Source organism: Erpetoichthys calabaricus, chromosome 2 (genome assembly GCF_900747795.2).
Source record: "Erpetoichthys calabaricus chromosome 2, fErpCal1.3, whole genome shotgun sequence".
Taxonomy (NCBI): domain Eukaryota; kingdom Metazoa; phylum Chordata; class Cladistia; order Polypteriformes; family Polypteridae; genus Erpetoichthys; species Erpetoichthys calabaricus.
The window spans coordinates 210,847,287-210,867,260 of NC_041395.2; the positions used below are offsets into that span (position 1 = coordinate 210,847,287).

General features: G+C 35.9%; 1 protein-coding gene across 3 annotated transcripts in view; it reads right to left on the reverse strand.

Moving 5' to 3' along the window:
* celf3a (cugbp, Elav-like family member 3a) overlaps positions 1-19,495 on the reverse strand; it is a 137,135-nt gene extending 117,640 nt beyond the window's left edge. Inside the window, exon 1 of one of the 3 annotated variants that reach the window (XR_007934148.1) lies at positions 18,908-19,495. Coding sequence is in view for 2 of the 3 variants with exons in the window: in XM_051923079.1 (XP_051779039.1) it covers positions 18,908-19,052 (145 nt within the window). In the remaining variant the exon portion in view is untranslated. The remainder of the gene's footprint in view (positions 1-18,907) is intronic. The other 2 variants (XM_051923079.1, XM_051923080.1) reach the window with 2 other exon arrangements.
* Between the last annotated feature and the right edge of the window lie 479 nt (positions 19,496-19,974).

The window sequence follows — 19,974 nt, forward strand, 5'->3', positions numbered from 1 at the left end:
AGGAGCTGATACTCATTCAAACAGAATTGGCTATGCAGAAGGGACCATCTCTGGACCAGTTACCAGTCAATAGTGTGGCACTCTCATTCACATTCCTATATTCATGTATAAAGGGTCAATGTGGAGCCATCAATTCACCTAACACAAACCTGGAGAAGTTCCATTTGGATGCACATTCCAAACTGATGGTAGCAGAATTTAATGCTTTTTGATTTGCGTAGCATTTGCCACTGAACCACCTTGTTACCACCAGGAAACCATAAATGTTTCTGTCTGTGCTAGCATATGTTAATAAAGCTGTTTTCGGCCTAACGTGAGGAATATGTCCATTATTTTCTCTCAGATCCCAGCACTTGTATTTTGCATATGTTGTTTATTTCTGTCCCCCTTACCTTGTGTGTTTCTTGTCTGCTGTGGCATTGCCTCTAATTAGAGGTGATAGGGTTTTTTGGCCAGTTGTTGCCCAAACAACATTTAAAGACACTTGTTGCCACAGATTCTTTCTAGAGACATTGGTTGCTTTTGCATCCTTGTTTTTTAGCTCCCTTTCATGTTTTGCCCTTTGTAATCCTTCTTTATATGGTCTGTAGTCTTTTGATCTTTACATCTCTGTTTTTTTTTTGTTTTCTGACTATTCATTTTAGTGTTTACAATTTGTATTTTTGTATTATGGACTTTGACTAGTAGTTTTGTTATAGTTTTTGTTTATTTCAGGGTTTCCGTTCTTTCATTTTGAATTCTGAACAATTGAACTCATTTTAAAATGTTTGTATTTTGCATTTTGGTTTCAGAATTTTAAGTAATTGTAAGTCTTTTTGGGCAATGGTGTGTTTTGCCTTATTGATTGGGGTCAAACTGTAAGCACAGGTGAAGTAAAAGTCAGAAAAGCTGGACTTGAACCTAGTTTTGTAAAATTTGACTTGCTTGTGTGGAATGTTGTTTGATTGTAATAAATTCAGTAAAATGTTAAAAAAAAAAAGTCAGAAAAACTGACAGTCTTATTAGTCTATAAAACTGCTTTCATAATGTTGTGAAATGACTAGAGGGGGCTGGGCGGTCACATGGCCTGGAACCCCTTCAGATTTTATTTTTTTCTCCAGCCGTCCGGAGTTTTTTTTTGTTTTTTCTGTCCTCCCTGGCCATTGGACCTTACTTTTATTCTAAGTTAATTAGTGTTCCCTAATTTTAATTATTTATTTTGTCTTTTTTCTCTTTCTTCATCATGTAAAGCACTTTGAGCTACATTGTTTGTATGAAAACATGCTATATAAATAAATGTTGTTGTTGTTGTTGTACCCAGGACACTTGGCCATGCTCGTCGCATCTTGGACCAGCACCTTTGTGATATCATTACATAGAAACCATGCTACATCCTCCATATATATAAAATACACAATGAAAAATAAAGAACATACATAAAAACGTAGACCTGTGTTAAACTGTAAACCTGTTGGTGAGCTTAATAGCTCTACTAACTTATAATATTTTCCTAAATTCATTACTTGGGCTACCATCTTACCAATACTGTAGACTTTAAAAACTTGGCTAGCATCTCTTACTACTTCATACTGTCTGCAGGAAGGCTACTGTTCTTCCCAATGTGGCTGAACCTTGTTAAAATGGACCAAGACTTTCATTCTTTATTTTGTCATTTGCGCTGCATTTGTTCACTGATGTTTTTATTTTTACAGTATATGTCCATACCCTAAGGCTAAAATAGATTTCAGTATTATCTGTTTTAGTTATATGAAAAGTCTAAAGCAACTATTGTTCTAATACTGAAATGACAAAATGCATCCCAGAATTCCCAGCTAATAATGCAATTGAATATTATCAGCTGAAATGCATCATATATTCAAGCACAGTTTGAATCTTCCTTATTTTAGCCCATTTGTGAATATGTAGACCTGAACAACTGAACTCATATAAAATGAAATTGAACTTTTTGCCTACGAATTAAGCAGGAAGTAGAGATGCACATTTATTGGAAAGTGGTTTGTTTCTAGTCAAAATTGAAACATTTTACATTCAAAACATTAAATCAAACCCATTCTTTCCATGTACGACACAATTTCATATACATATCTAATTCAAGCAGATCAATCTAGCCACAATGTTTTGATCAAATGCACTGTGTTACTGATCCAAAACTCTCTTGCACAACATAAACAGAGAGAATATATTTCACATAATATGCTAGTAATTAATACTGCAATCATTTCTATAAATTTGGAAACGATATATTCAACAATGAAGCCTCCTGTTTAATTCTATAACCTTATTTATTCCCATTCTGAATCCCCGTCAAGGATATCCTTCTTCATCCTTTCGTCAGACTATACACTTGTGGCATAGCTGATCAAGGCCGCGATAACGGTAACATTATGCATGTCTGACAAGACTGAATGTCCTTTATTGCCGATGCTCTCAGTATTTCAGGTTTTCTCTGTGGTACTACTGGGTTGTAGATGCACAGATCAAGTTCATTTTTAAGTCCTTGTTATATTTGACTTCAAAGAAATGTGTATTGTGCTATACAAGACTCCTAGGCATCAGAGGCACAAGAAAATATAAGAAAAGGATACCTTCTCTGACACAGAACAATTATTAAGGCACTGACACGATTTAGAAGAAAATTCCATTCTGCACATTTTTATAGACGGAATGATGACTAACACTTAGGCAGTAAACCACAGAAACCTTCCGTCACACCTCCTGAGTCCTAAATTTGATTCTAGAATAGGGACAGCCTTGGTGCTCTATTTGCTTGCTTTGCCTGTATCCATTTTCTCCACTGGATCTATAAACAATACATTTCATTTAGTTACAGTGTCTAGCTCAGGCTTCTCTCACCTTATTTCTAAGAAATTTGTCTCCATCAGATCTTACAAGTAACTCTACACGACCCATTCAAAAGAAGGAGTACATCTAAACATTTAATAAATCCTTGTCATTTGTCACTACCACTGGCAATTTATTCAAAACAAGTGCTATAGAAGAACCTACACACGACAAACAGAAAGATGACATGTACAAATGAAAAAAATCTTGTACTATCCATGTTACAGAATAAAGGAAGAAACAGTACTCACAGATAGTGTTTTTGGATTTCCTGCTCTCTGAGATGTGGGCATGGGTACTACGTTTAAAATGACTACAGAAACTCAACTAAAACTGACCATAATACAAGTACTGTGTACATGCAAGTGTCCAATTCTTAAACTAATAGGATGACGTCCAGTAACTTCATTGGAGATATTAATATTTTTAGTATGAAACAAGTGGATAGATAGAGCCTGAAGGGCTATTAGAGTTGATTGGCTACGTCTGTTAAGTAAAACAAGAAGGTGATCATTGAAAAAAAAGGAAAAAAAACTAAAACATTTAAACCTTTATACTTGGGATCCAAGTGAGTCATACAGAAACTTATAGTGAGGGTCCTAACACAAAAAAATGTGCCAGAATGATTAAATAGAGATATAAAGTAATGGAATATACATACTGTATATTTTTACAATATCATGATACAGGGTTTTGGAGTCTTATACCTTTGAGTAAAAGGAGCATGGGAGAGATGGAAGGTCTTTTTGATTACTTCTTTTAAAAATATTTTATCAGAGACAGTCAAAAGAGATAACAGTTATCTATATGGCTTTACCTTTAGGTGGGCAGAGTGACTTAGAGATGAAGGTAGGAGATGATGAACTATAAGATTTGATGATTTACCAATGACATGTTAAATGAGCAGAAAAAGTCATTTAACCTGCCAGTACAGTACTTAGTGTTTTGAAAAGAAATGTGTACTGAATAACTGGCATTCTATGCAGGATTTGCACCCTGTGAGCCTAGCGTATAGGTAATTCAATAACTAAAAGGAAGGATTTACTATAAGTAAATAAGTACACGTATTTACTATAATAACATTTTCAAACAGGCAGTGCTAATGTGGGTTCCATGAATAGCTTCAATCTGAAAAAATAACAATATGGACTGGATTTGTATTTGTATGTGGTAATAATCCATGCCCAACTAAACTGCCTGCAATGTACAGCTCTTACCTCTGCAGTAACCACTCATCGTGAATGAAAAGGCTCAACCAAGAAAGTGTTATATAATATTTTGCTGCTGCAAAACATTTTTAAATTAACTCATTTAACAACGTTAATGTATAAATAGTTTAGACAAGAATTTCACATCTTTAATGACCTTCATAATTCAGCAAGTCTTTTACTCTCAAAAAATTCATTTTGAATGATCTTTGCTGTAACAGCTATTCACACTGATTGCTGAAGTAAATATATGGTTTAGAAGAGTCTTATATGTGGACAAGCAGGAATATGAAGTGAACTCAACAGCGAGAACCAAAGAGAAACCCAAAAAAACACACAACATTTTTGAAAGCCTTTCTAGCCAAGCAAAAAAATGATTTAGATACAGTGTAAGAAGGGGAAAGATCATGAGAAAGGCACATCTTGGGAAAATGTATGGTTAAAGTGTAATAGAAGAGGTTTTTACCTGCCATTTTTACATTCAGGTGCTGATCATAAAATTAGAATATCATGACAAAGTTGATTTATTTCAGTAATTCCATTCAAAAAGTGAAACTTGTATATTATATTTATTCATTACACACAGATTGATGTATTTCAAATGTTTATTTCTTTTAATGTTGATGATTATAACTGACAACTAATGAAAGTCCCAAATTCAGTATCTCGGAAAATTAGAATATCAGTTAAGACCAATGCAAAAAAAGGATTTTTAGAAATGTTGGCCAACTGAAAGGTATGAACATGAAAAGTATGAGCATGTACAGCACTCAATATTTAGTTGGGGCTTCTTTGGCCTGGATTACTGCAGCAATGCGGCGTGGCATGGAGTCGATCAGTCTGTGGCACTGCTCAGGTGTTATGAGAGCCCATGTTGCTCTGATAGTGGCCTTCAGCTCTTCTGAATTGTTGGGTCTGGCGTATTGCATCTTCCTCTTCACAATACCCCATAGATTTTCTATGGGGTTAAGGTCAGGTGAGTTTGCTGGCCAATCAAGAACAGGGATACCATGGTCCTTAAACCAGGTACTGGTAGCTTTGGCACTGTGTGCAGGTGCCAGGTCCTGTTGGAAAATGAAATCTGCATCTCCATAAAGTTCATCAGCAGCAGGAAGCATGAAGTGCTCTAAAACTTCCTGGTAGACGGCTGCATTGACCTTGGACCTCAGAAAACACAATGGACCAATACCAGCAGATGACATGGCACCCCAAACCATCACTGACTATGGAAACTTTACACTGGACCTCATGCAACGTGGATTCTGTGCCTCTCCTCTCTTCCTCCAAACTCTGGGACCTTGATTTCCAAAGGAAATGCAAAATTTACTTTCATCAGAGAACATAACTTTGGACCACTCAGCAGCAGTCCAAAGGCGAGACACTTCTGACGCTGTCTCTTGTTCAAGAGTGGCTTGACACAAGGAATGCGACAGCTGAGACCCATGTCTTGCATATGTCTGTGCGTGGTGGTTCTTGAAGCACTGACTCCCGCTGCAGTCCACTCTTTGTGAATCTCCCCCACATTTTTGAATGGGTTTTGTTTCACAATCCTCTCCAGGGTGCGGTTATCCCTATTGCTTATACACGTTTTTCTACCACATCTTGTCCTTCCCTTCGCCTCTCTATTAATGTGCTTGGACACAGAGCTCTGTGAACAGCCAGCCTCTTTAGCAATGACCTTTTGTGTCTTGCCCTCCTTGTGGAAGGTGTCAATGGTCGTCTTTTGGACAACTGTCAAGTCAGCAGTCTTCCCCATGATTGTGTAGCCTACAGAACTAGACTGAGAGACCATTTAAAGGCTTTTGCAGGTGTTTTGAGTTAATTAGCTGATTAGAGTGTGGCACCAGGTGTCTTCAATATTGAACCTTTTCACAATATTCTAATTTTCCGAGATACTGAATTTGGGACTTTCATTAGTTGTCAGTTATAATCATCAAAATTAAAAGAAATAAACATTTGAAATACATCAGTTTGTGTGTAATGAATGAATCAAATATACAAGTTTCACTTTTTGAATGGAATTACTGAAATAAATCAACTTTGTCATGATATTCTAATTTTATGACCAGCACCTGTAAGGGTTGAATATCAGTTATGATGTTAGCATAAGAACATCGAGAATAAAGTTCTTTAGCACTAGTTATAGATAAAAATGGACTTCAAAGTCCTAACAGGTTGTTAGTTTGTACTGTGAAAATATGAGGTCTTTAGCTCAAGTATCATGGAACATATAAGATAAAGGTTATCTTAAGAATTAAAAAAAAACCTTTGTTAAAGTTTAGAATAATTTTCTAATCCAATATTTTGGATAAAACATTAGAGAAGTGTTGAACAGATGAGGAAGAAAAACACATTACTGCACAATTTACCTCTTTTCAGTCAAGACAAGATTAAAGGGCATGTGCCACTCAATCTGCTTGTACTGTAATTGAAAAGGTGTAAGATGACGCTTTATGGCCACTGGACATGTCTCAGTATTTGTGCATTATAATAGAAACTTGTCATCTCCTTGGTGTGATCCCCACTTTTACCTGTCCTTTCAGTAGCAAAAAGATGAATGGAATGCTTGCATGCAATTTTATTTAAAAAGATTAAAATAATCTACTCTAAAAAGCCCCAATGGCACGTGTGGATGATGAAGAGTGTTATTATAAACATGGCTTTAGCGCATCACAAATTAGTGGAATATCTATTAATTCATATTTCCATACACTACATGGCTCTGGGGTTCCTCAGCTGTTTTGCTAGGAGCCAAATTTAAGAACATTTTAGATCAGTCTGTGATGTGACAGAATGTTTGTATATGAATAAAATATTGTCACCATCACCAAAGTATGCACTCACAGCCCCCCAAAATATGAAGAAAATAAGACACAGAATAACCTTCCACAAAACTGCTATGCATGGATAACTATAGAGTGTGACGGCTTTTAAGAGATTTTTGATTTTGATTTGATATGCTTTCTCTGCTCTTATATGATACACATGATGAGGTGTGCAGGCTTGTTTACTGCATTTTAGCTACAGCTGAATGAATGTGTGTGTTGAGTCAATCCCAGTGTAACCTCAAGCTAAATGTTTATTGTTTAAATAACTGACAGAAGGTATCAGAACATTTGAAATAATACAAAGAAAAAGAGCACTTAGACTAATTGCATCTTTATTACTGTTACTTTAATATTGTTACAATTCAATGTTACTGTACATTCTGGAAGAATTCTCTCTTACCAGGGTATTCCCAAGACATGATATGCTTAATCTCTGTGTCTCAAACGTAGGTCATCCAGAACACAATTTGCTTCTTGACTGTTATAGCAACATGTGAGTTAGACAACACAAATTAAGGAATTGTTCCTATTCAGTGGCAGTGAGCACAAGACAAAATTAACCCTTGAATGAAAACAAATAACCTATTTATAAAAATCCCTGTATATAAACTCTCTCATTAATTTACTAATTAATAAATAATGTATTACATTTGCATGTATTTTAGGGGTTTGCCAAAATCCTTTAGGTTCGATTCTCAGCAGTCTTTGTGGAATTTACACATTTTCCCTGCATGGCTTTTTCTCCAATTATTCTGTTTTTCCTCCCAAATATCAAGCACATGAGAATTTGTTTAACGGTCAACTTTAAATCAGCCTGCTCTGGGTGTGCTAACTGATGGAATAGACCCCCCTGTCCACTGTTGGTTCCTGATTAGTGCTTGATAAAGGTAAAGTCAATAGGGCTCTGGCTTCAAAGACCTCGAATTGTACTATGCAGGCTCAGTACACTAATGAACATTTGGTTATAATACTTTATTATGTGTCCAATACATATTGACAATATGATTATTAAAATCACTTACTGCTTATGTTCATTATGCTGCATAATTTTATATACTGTAAGTCCAAAACCTTACTGGACAGTATGGAAAGAATCATCACCCGCTGAAACAGAGGAAGTCCAGGTCTGCGCTAAACCTGAATGTTTGAATGCCTTCTGCCTTATAGTTATGTGTTTTCTGGTGCCTTTACAAATGGAAGCACACATCTTGCCTCTGTTGCTGTTTGGATTGACTCTACCATACCGGGAAAAGCTACTGAGTTACATAATGTGAATGTATTCATGTTAATATATGAATGTAGGTGGTGATTGTCGAACAACATACAAGTTACTCTGAATTACCATATAAAGGATAAAATTAATATGCATGGCTGTTTGCTAAGTAAGGCACCATGTTTTTTTTCAGGTTAAGATATCAAGAAGAATGAAACTACTTTTAAAATGAGTATTTGGTTTGAACTTCCTCACACCGATGCCAGATGCATAATATGGCCAGAATACATACAAAACGTTAATCAAAATGTAAAAGTAATGTACAGAACATGTAAAATTAATTAACATGACTGCAAATAATCATACCTTCTTAAATAACTCTACAAGAGTTAAGGTGTATTTAGCCTGTACTAGATTCACAGAAGAATAAAATCACACAAGAGTACAAATGTATTAGTGAAAAAAGGGCGTACAAAAAGGTAAAAAATACAACACAATCACTCATATTTCTGGACAGTGAAACACAATTGAAAGGAATCTGGAAGAAATGGAGGAACATGCAAACTCGCAACAGATAACCACTAGTCTCTTTTAACTTTGGTATCCATTCAGTCTACATGTTGATTTCTAAAACGATTAAATAGTTTCGTGAAATATAAATTGCCTTCTTATTTACCATTGTATTGCTATTATTTTTCATTTGAGGACATCTTGATAAGTAGTTCTATCAGTATTGATAAATAATTCATACATCACAGACACATTCTATTAATTTTTCCTCTGGTCATTATTTCAATGTCAGTCAAACCCAATATCAACATTAAATGACATTACTTTGAAATTACATATTAAATGGAATCTTCCATAAATTAATGTGTGCAATAACACCACAGACTATTGATAACAAACCAACAAACTGTAGTTGTGCTAGAGCATTGATGATCAAAAATCATACATCAATCAAAAAGAAGCCCTCAATATTTTTATGAATTTCACCTGGTATCTATTACATTTTGAATATTAACTATAAAAATGCTAACAGAGCTAATGGAGATGCATCACCAAACTACTGCAAATGGTTTTTCAAAGAAGAAGTAACAATATGAAAAATGGAAGAACAGATAAACTGCTTGTAGATTGTCTCTGGTGGTACAGTATATTGCAATTATCACTTTAAAGAAAAGTAGCAATTGTGAGATTGTTCTTAAACTGCAGAAACTGATTTATCATAGTTAAACTTAATTCAAATATACAGTTTACACACTTTAAGCCAACAGAACCAGGACAAATGATCATTTTTAGTAAATACTATACTCTTTTACTTGTGCAATGCAGTGAAACAGTAAAATTTTTCAACAGCATAGCTTAATGTTTACATGATGCAAACAATTTAAATTATATTACACATTTGATTGCCTTAATACATGGGCGATAGTAAAAGGCAACAGCAGAAGCACCAAGTAAGCATACAATATTACTAGCCAAGTCTCTTCTAGTAAATTTAATAGCTTACATGTGGCACAAATTTTGTGCATAGCTAAAAAGATCTGACAGCAGATAATAAAATGCTAATATATATATATATATATATATAAATATGTATATATACAGTATATATATATAAATATGTATATATACAGTATATATATCCATCCATCCATCCATTTTCTAACCCGCTGAATCCAAACACAGGGTCACGGGGGTCTGCTGGAGCCAATCCCAGCCAACACAGGGCACAAGGCAGGAAACAATCCTGGGCAGGGTGCCAACCCACTGCAGGACACCAGTATATATATATATATATATATATATATATATATATATATATATATATATATATATAAATAAATAAATGATGGCTGGCTACAAAGGAGCTCTCCTTGAAATTTCAAGTCTGTCTTTAGCCAGCATAAGATCTTGAGGATGTTGCTGAAAATGTATGGCCTCTTTTCAACTTTTTCAATAAGTGAGTGAGGTTACAGGAATGTCTATAAAACTGCACAGAATTCTATATACATCAAGCTAAATTCAACAGCATTTTTCACTCTTCAGAGCGAGGTAATTGATGTCATATGGCGCTTTACCCATCGCATCAGTTTAGGAAACCCAGCCACTGAACACTGAATTTAAATCTTGTTTATTCACAGTTCATTGTTATGTTGTTTTTGTGTATTGGATCTGCTAGTGACTTGGTACAAGGTCATTTCTTAATACATTTTGTTATTTTCACAGCTTTAAATAGATTTCTACACCAGTGCCCCAGTGCTAGTAAGAAGTGACTGCAAAATTCATAAGGCCACTATAGACAAGTAGGAAGTAGTAAAAAAAAAACTCAAGTACCTAATTATTTCTGTTTAGTAAGAATAAAAATGGACAATATTTAATTGCCGGCACAGTAGTAATGTAATATTACTTGTCTATGACGTAATAACATTATGCCTTAAATGTAAAGAAAACACTTTTTTAGAGCAATCTTTAATAATGCTGAAAATGATCAAAAAAGAATAAAATAACAATACCAAAAAATGTTCCTTGTGCTCAGAAGTAACATTTTTTAATTTTCTGCTATAACTGGTGTTTTAATAGTAGAAATCTCATAATACAAATTATTTAAAGAAAAAAAATGAAATTGCATATTTAAATCATTCGCATAAATTGATGTTTGCCCTAATTAATTATATGCAAGAAAGCGTCATGCTGTGTGTTTTGTTTCTGTGAGTTACAAGGCAAGGTGAAAACCACATTTCATTTTGGCTCATTTCATCTTTTGATGAGATCAAGCGTAACTAGCAGCAGAATGGCTCACTGAACACTACTGTTGTTGGTCCCACTTTGTTGTCTCCAATGTATTCACCCATTTTCCAAAGTTTTACATTACAGAGTCTAAATGAGCTCTATTCCTTTCCAGCAAAACCTGGTGCAAGATGGGAATCAGCACTGGATGGAATGCCAGCCTATTACCGAGTCACACCACCATAGTGATTCATATGGGGAAATTCAAAAATGCAGCTTATCTAACATGTATGTCATGTCTTTGGGATGTGTATCCAGACAAAATGTTTAACTAATGTCCTGGATATATTCAATTAACACTAAACACAGTGATCTAAATAGTTACCCGGTTTATGTTCCTTCTCAGGTTATTCCTTGCTTTTATTTACATTAGATTAATGAATAAATTATCCAGGGGCAATTTTATTTTCCACTGTCTGCTTATTTGTCATAGTTGTTGGGCCTGCACTGTATACACCGTAAAACTAATTGTAAAAGATTCAGTATTTCTCATTTATTCATTAACAATGAAAATGTATTTCATCCTTATTAGGATTTGGAACATGAATTTGTTTGATGTGAACATTCAGTTGCCCTTATGGCACAGTTGTGACAGCCTTGAAAGGTACTGAGGCTATCTTGTACTTTCTCAGAACAGAAGCAGAAATTATGGACAGAGGAGAAACATTGGAAAAAACATACAGTAGACATATAGAAGATAGAACGTTGGGTGCACTGTGCAAAAAACAAAGTCAATAATCAGTCATTATGATTTATGCTTTAATTGTTTATGCAAGCATATGTATAATTTTGCTATATTTCAATATTTTACATAGTACTAAGTTGTTGTACCATGTTAGCCATTATGATTGTTTTGAGAAGTCAAGCAAAATGACACCTTCTATTGGCTAACTAACAAGATTACATTATACAAGCTTTCAAGGCAACTCAGGCCCCTTCTGACATCTTGCCTGAAGAAGGGGCCTGAGTCGCCTCAAAAGGTTGCATATTGTAATCTTTTTAGTTAGCCAATATAAGGTGTCATTTTGCTTGACTTCTCACAATATTTTACATATAAATTTCCCATTCAGATACTGACACATACAGTATACAAGTATTTAAGCTTGTACAGATTATATGAGATGTTATAGGAACAGCAGAACAAGGCTGTATGAAATGTAAACATCCAAAGAAAGCCAGAAGGCCTAGAAATTCATAGAAATTCTGGTTACAGCTGAAAAGAGGACATACTGTATATGAAATGGTATCAGTTAATTGTGCAAATTTTGTAAAAAAATACTTAAATAAGGGGAAGAGGCATATAGGTAAGATCTGCTGATACATGTGTCTTCATGAGTCATGGGGGCTTTTGACAGCCTGTGCCAATAATTGCCCATCTTCCTGTTTTAACAGAGACTCTTGTTTGATGATGGTGGTGTAGTGCCTTCACAGCTGTTTTTTCCAAGTTAAAGCAGCATTAAAAGCCTCTCTAATTTTCATGTGTTTTGCTCTCCGCCACCTGATGTAAGGAGTGTGTGGGTGTTTTTGGACTAGCATTAGGCTTGAGATAAAAGAACTTAGTTTTCAGGGAGCATATCAGGCAGAACAATCAAGGGCTGTTCTTCTTCTTAAACTTACCTTTAATTTGTTGAAGGTTTTATAAACATGTATTTTTTTTTTAATGTTAGCCTGGCTAGAAAAAACTATTTCAACCATTCAGACGCTGAGCCAAAAATGAGAAAAAAACCCATAGTTACATAACATACCAGTCTCGGGCCATGTATGCTTTCAACGTGAATGCCTGATCAATGCAAATACAGTACTGCATGCTGTATGGATGGCATTTTCATGGAGAAGCAAAATGTAAATTCAGCTTCATTCTGAAGACAGCACACTAAAACAAATCACTGTAACTATTGTGGCGAGTGGCTGGGGGTGGTACCCAGCCGGGACGCCCAGGAGGACCGGAAGAGGGACTACACCTCTTCCAGACCATGAGAGGGCAGCCGCCCTGGATGATATGAGGCCCGTGGTCACCACCAGGGGTGCCCGGATGCCTGAAGAGCCCTGGCCCTCAGCACTTCCGCCTCACCCAGAAGTGCTGGGGGGAAGAAGACCAGGGACACCCGGAGTGCTTCCGGGTGCACAGCCAGTACTTCCGCTACACTGGGGAGTGCTGGTGGAAGCTAATTGGGAGGCACCTGGAGTACGTCCGGGTGGGGATAAAAGGAGCCACCTCCCTCCATTCAGTGGCTGGAGTCGGGAGGAAGAGAAACAGAACTCGGGAGGAGAGGAGTGGAGGCGGACCAAAGAAAGAAGCATTGTAAAGAGGCCTGCACTTTGGTGGAGTTTTGGGGGTTGTGTGCTGCACCGTGCAAATAATAATGTATAATAAACGTGTGTTGGGTGAACCATCGCTGTCCGCCTGTCTGTATCCGGGATGTGTTCCACACTATTATCAACTGTATCTTCTAAAGCAGCTGTTTTGTTTTATGGAATGCCTTTCCAGAGGTTTAGACTCATCCCTCTAGCAGAAGCTAGACCTAAATGAACACTAATCCATCAAATAGCATAACCACTAACTTTGGGCATACAGTAGGTCCTCTATCAATGTAATGTACACTGTAAAAGTAAATCCACATAAATATGGGGAAAACATTCACTATCTGAGAAAGAGGTATCCTAAACAGAAATCTGTGATTTTTTTGTGACAAATCTGAGACTTTTAAGGGTATCTTTTCAATACTCTGTAACTGTAGCATTTGAGAAACCATATTCTACTAAGAAGCGATACTGCACCTTTTGATGAGCCAATCAATTTCAGTAATATTAAACTAGGTCTTCAATGAAGTAGCTCACTTTAGAATTTTAACAGGACACCTGGTACATGTAAGATAATGTGAAAAGAAGATGCAAGACCTAAATGGAAGACTCTTCATTCTTCAGGTTATTCTTATTCCACACACACCTCTACAGTACTTATGAACCTTGTATGTTAATCAGAAACTACAAATATAGAACAAAACAGAGATACAGCATACATATACAGAGAAAAGGAATTTTTCAGGTCCATCAAGACATCATGCATTAAGGAATAAGCTGTTTGATTGAACATGAATCTAAAATCCAATATCGAAGCCTATTTTGAAAGCACCACAAAGACCAAAATAAATAAGGAATGAAAACATTTTAATTAACCCCCTTTGCCATAAAATATTTATGTTTTAGATCTGTAAAGAATAAATGTTTTGGTTGTTGAGTAATAAAAACATCACGTGAATACCTAATCTATTGGTAGAATCTCAAAGAAAGCTTTGCAGTCTGCAGTCACGGACCACTACACCCAACAGATCCCTCCTGCCTGATTCAGCTCCTCAGCTGACAAATTGTGATTACCATGAATGTAGTAACTGGAATAGGACATGATATCTGAGATGAATGACATCCAAAAAACAAGTGTGCAACACCTGCAACATGACATGATCCCTTACAAAACAGATGTGAGCGTTGTTGAGTATACAACTAGAGAGGCAGTCTTCTTCAAGGGCTGATTATGCATCTGAGAACCATGTTTTTAGATTTTGGCAGGATTGGCCTCTACAGCAGTGATGCCTATGGCAGGATCAGCATACAGTAGACTTCAACATGAAGGAGAAGATCATGCTCTATGCAATTAAAATTTTAACATCTGAAAGAACCAGACTGGGGTTGTGAAGCGTTTGGCCATAGAGACAGGGTACACATTACATTAAATGGAATTTAAGGCCTCTGAATCAGAATCTAGATTTGTGAAACTATAAATAATGATTACAGAAAGACCCACATACTGTTAATGACCGATGAGATAAGAAATTTCAATTACTATACAACACATTGAAAAATGTAATATAAGATTAAGGAATTTCCTTTATTTCTAAATGATTTACATGTCCATTTGTTATAGAAATAAAAAGTGCTTTAGTTGAATAATGAAAACCCATGTTATCTTGCCATCAATCAAAGAATCAAAATTGCAAAAATAAATCCATTTTGATGCCTAGTACAGCAATTCCTCAAGTCAAGAACATTCCAGCAAAACTGCGGGGAAAATTTTTAAAAATACAGACACATCTACTATATTATTGTTTAATGTATGGGATGAACAAGGATGGGTTGCTATAATGTTGGGGAACCCCTGCTGCTGCACAGAGAACTAAAAGAATTCAAACAGATGTGGAAAAGGTTTTACTTGGTTCAAGCAGTTGATTTTATGTTGTGCTGTCTTATATGCCTTTCTCAGAAAGGTTCTAACAAATTAATATTATGACGATCACAATCCCTCTGTCGTAAGTAAAATAAATACAAGGAATACCAAACTTACCATTAAAAATTTAACGCATTAAATAAAAAAGTGAAGCCCTGAGTGTATGCATGATTATGGCTGTCACAAATACAACATTTTAAATCAACTCTCAGTCAAAAAGCATCAGTTAAAACATGTATTCTTTCTCTGGTGGTACAGTGTTATCATTTAGGGCTTAAAAGCAGTTACAATAAGAACATATTAAATAATAATTAGGACTTGGTATTTTACAAAAATTGGTAAACCAATTCTGGTTTGCAATAAAAAAACATTTGCTTTCTAACAAGTCATATCCTCTAAATCAGCTGGACATAGTACAATGAATGAAATGTTATTTTCAGGCAGCACCATAAACAACAGTTATAAGATGGGCCTCTGGGAAAACCAATTTTAAGGCAACGGGAAATGTAGCACATTGCATGTGGGATCAAAACCTAAGAAAGTGAACAGAAACAGCAAAATCAGCCTCGACGGATTAGCTGCTGTCAACAATGGACCAAACAACAAATGCAGCTCAGCAGCTGCCAGGGAATGTATGGAGCATTGAATAAAGAAACTGGCACTATAATTATGCAAATTAATACTATATAGTGAATACATGGAACACAAAATCTGTGCACACTGAGGTACCATTTTTTGTCACGTAAAATATTAATTGTAAATATTTTTCATTCTCAGTAAACAGTAAGTTTATATAAAATATGATTGATTAAGCTTCCATTCACAATCCTGGCCAGATCATACACTCCTGAAAAAAACAATACTTTAATTGCACTTTACTGGGTTGTGCAGTTCCTCGTATAAAATATTGCTTGGCAAAGAATCATTTTATTCTGGTTTGCATTTATAATTTGTTCTGTAGTCTTTGAAAAGGTTCCTAATATGTGGACAAAACAGCAATATTTAATGTATAGTAGGTTACCTAGCAGCATACAAACAGATGAAGAAAATCTGAGCTTAGCCTATGTTATTGTATGCAGCAAGAGTCCTTTTAAAATCATTTGTATTTCACAAATCTGTTACCATCAATTCATGGTGTTTTCTAAAACCTGTTGTGGATCGTAATAAATAAGGATTCTTTCGAGAACCTTCTTGTGGATGGTTGTTTTGGGAACCAAAAATGTTTCTTCAATGGCAGGGCTCTGAAGACTACCTTCATTTTCATGCGTGTACTCCAGGAGAATTTTTGTTCTGCAATGCTACATTTCTGAAGACTACACCAATGGACCAGTGGCCATGTACTTCCTCAGCCTTGTATTATCCACTTGGATTGGAAGATAACAGATAGTATCTGAAGTTGCAAGCAAGCCCTAGGAATCAGATACTAATTTTGTTATTTGGGTGCTTTAGAAGACAGGTGCTAAACTGCTCAGGGAAAGCAATATATTCTGAAAGCAAGGGTGGGTAAAGATTAAAAAAAATCCTATTATCAGGACAGAATCATGGTCATTACCCAGACCTTCATTGGTCTATATATATGTTCTAAAAGTACAGACCAAGACTGTTGCATAACATACTTATTTTTATTCTTGTGTACATGTCTGTGTGTGTGTATGCATATACAGTGTATATATATATATATATATATATATATATATATATATATATATATATATATATATATATATATATATATACACAAAAGAGTACCTGAATTACACAGAAATCCCTTAAAAGAAGAAGGGCAAACAAGATAAATAAAGACAACTTTGAATAGTAAAAAAATTCACATAAATCAGCCACCTCACATTTTTGCCCAATTTCAAACCATAAAACTTTAAAAAATACAAAGATATTTACAAAATTGTTAATTTCACTCAAAAATGTCTACATTTTTATCTGTTTAATATCAATTATAAAATCGGATTTTTTCAAAATGATATTATATAGAAGCAAGCAGTATTTAAAAATAGTCACAAAGGGAAAAGTGCAGTCGGCTCACAGGTTGTGTTTGTATTCCTGTGTTCCATTATTGCAGAATTCCTCCTGATACTGCCATTTTCCAGGTTCTTAGTTTCCCTTCAATATCCTAAAGACATAAGGTGTGTTCACAAGTGTATTCCGCGATTATATATGTGTGTGTGTGTATACGGTGAAAGAGAAGGCAATAGATTTTTATCTATCTGCAATATGTGTTATTTATCTAAATATTCTATGGATCAATATTTTTACATAATATTTATGTAATGTTTATACCATCACGGTTTTAGCAGCTTAAACAATTTCTCAAATGTATAATTTATCAGCATTTTTGGTTGCTTAACTACTTCTTTAGCGGCGCTTGTTTTACTCGCTTTGTAAGGCCGATTTCTAGCGGGATCATTTCATTACAGCAGATGACCAGTCTCGAGAGACTTAGTGAAAATCCATATTTACAAAGTATAAAAAAGCAAAAAGCTTCATAAGAAAAACTCGAGCTTATGACTGGCTGTAGCTTCTATTCAGTTCTGTGCTGATCCAAGCACACCGAACAAAACCGAAGAGCGGGTTTTCAAGGCAATAAAATTAATACCACGTAAGATATTTGATTTGCATTTTATATATTCATTTAATTTTTGAAGAAAACAGAAAAACATAGTAACATGTTATTAAAGTAAATTTTATTTTTATATGTTACAGCTTTAATAGTTCCTTTGCTTTGCTCTAGAATTAAGACTAGCTGCTAGTGAAAGTCAATCAGCACTGGACAGCGACAGCAAGGTAAACAAGGCTTGCGGGTGAGAGGAGGACTTCAACAAACACAACGTGACTAAGGACGGGGCACCTGCTGCTCTTCACTTGCAGAGGAAAATGAGTATTATTAATAAAAATTGTAATAGTTTGAACATTTGACTATTTTAAGGTGTTTATAAATACATATCCTTTCTATTTGGTAATAAAACGGATGGACAGATTGGTCTTTGGTAGACTGCTCAGCTGTTCCCCAAATAATTGACTTTTCTCAACGAATAATTTTACCCTTTCGTAACGACTACTACATCTAACCCTAGTACTCACCAATCTCCTCACCCCCCGACCCCCCTTCCCCCCAACACACAAACGACATAAACAAAGAGACAGGAAGGTGTTTAATATTGCCAATTCCAAATGGACTCGACCATCCATGCTTAATATAGCGGCAATTACAGCACACAGCATTATTTAAAATGGTGTGTTTGAGAAACTAAACATTAACACATCTATATGTGTTTGTCAGTATATATGTTTATATATACCTCCATTTGATGTTTGTCATTAGTCACAAAATAGGATTAGTGCCCTGTAAAGCAGTAACAATTCTGACAAGGCTATTATTACCCACTAAACCAATACACAAACTGCCACTTCAGTCCAAAGCGATTCCGTTGTCAAAATGCCGTAGTTACTTGCATTTGATCCTGAATTTGCCATGTGCCACCGGAACACAACTCAGGTGCCACCCTTGTGCGTCGTTCATCAATGCACGCAAAACCCAATTCGCAGTGTCACTTGAACCTGAACTCAAATTTTCACTTAGGGTGCAGCTACAATGCCAATTAAAACAAGACCTTCTGCATCTCCTGAACATTTAGTGACAATTATTCATTTCCACATGGTATTATTATTCAGTACTAATGGAATCCAAGCGTTCATTCTTTATGAAGCAGACACCAAGTGCAAACTAAACCCAGACAGAAAGCAGCACAGGAACACAAATTCTGGCCGCTCCCCGACGTTTGCTTACCTTTGTGCATGCCTGTGTACTTGTCTTTGATGACCGTTAGCTCGTAGATTTTGCCGAACTGCTCGAAGATGGGTTTCAGGTCTTTTTCTTCCAGGTTCCTGGGGATTTGTCCAATAAAGAGTTTAATGGCATCCGCTTCCTTCATTGGGAATGACCAAAGAGATTAGGCTCAAATGAAAAATATATTTTAATATAAAAAAATTGGGCAAGCGCTATAAATAACCGGTCCCTTTTTTAATTGCGCCCACAAACCGGGATTACTATTGCAATAAAAAATGAAGACTTGTAAATATGTGTGGCTGTTCCTCGGCCGCAAGTCCCCTGTTAAGTTTTGTGTCCAGGTCGCGGTGAGCGGCTCTGCTCTCCGGGTCACGTTCTTCTCACTTCACACTTAGCACCTCAGGCGCACTGATTCTTGTATGGCATTGACACGTCCCTTGTCCCCGATGTCTTGTTCTTTAGTGATCTGTGCTTTCCTTCCTTCCCTTCTCTCTTCCTTGTTTTAGACCCTCGTCCGCTCGCCTCGACGTGCGCTGCCTTCCCTCCTAATGGACCCTGAGGTCTGATTCAAATCCTTTTCTTTTTCTGAGAACAAAAACCCCTCCGCCTCCCCTTGAGCCATGACAAGCGGTGATGTCAGTGGCGGGGAGCGTCTACAAATTCACCACGAACTTAGCCCCGCGCACTGCTTCTCACCCGAGCTGTTTCAAGGCTGCGCAATCTATAAGCTAAAAGAACCGATTTTACTCTTTCATGAGAAAATAAATCAATAGTCAACGATTATGTAAGTCTTTATGGTGTGAGGTGCTGGATGTGATTGGGAGCTTCGAATTCATATGCCAGGATTGTAGCATTAAGCCTTGTATTAATAAGGTCAAACGAACTAGCAAGTGCAGTGGGTCAAAAAGCGCGTAACAAAGGGGTTATTTAAACAGAGCAACGGGCATTTATAACAAAATGTGCATTAGAAGCTTTCTACTAAATTGTAAATGTGCCATATTTTGCATTATAAATATAACTTTCCATTAGACATTTATCACCATAACTAAATGGCATTCATAAATAAG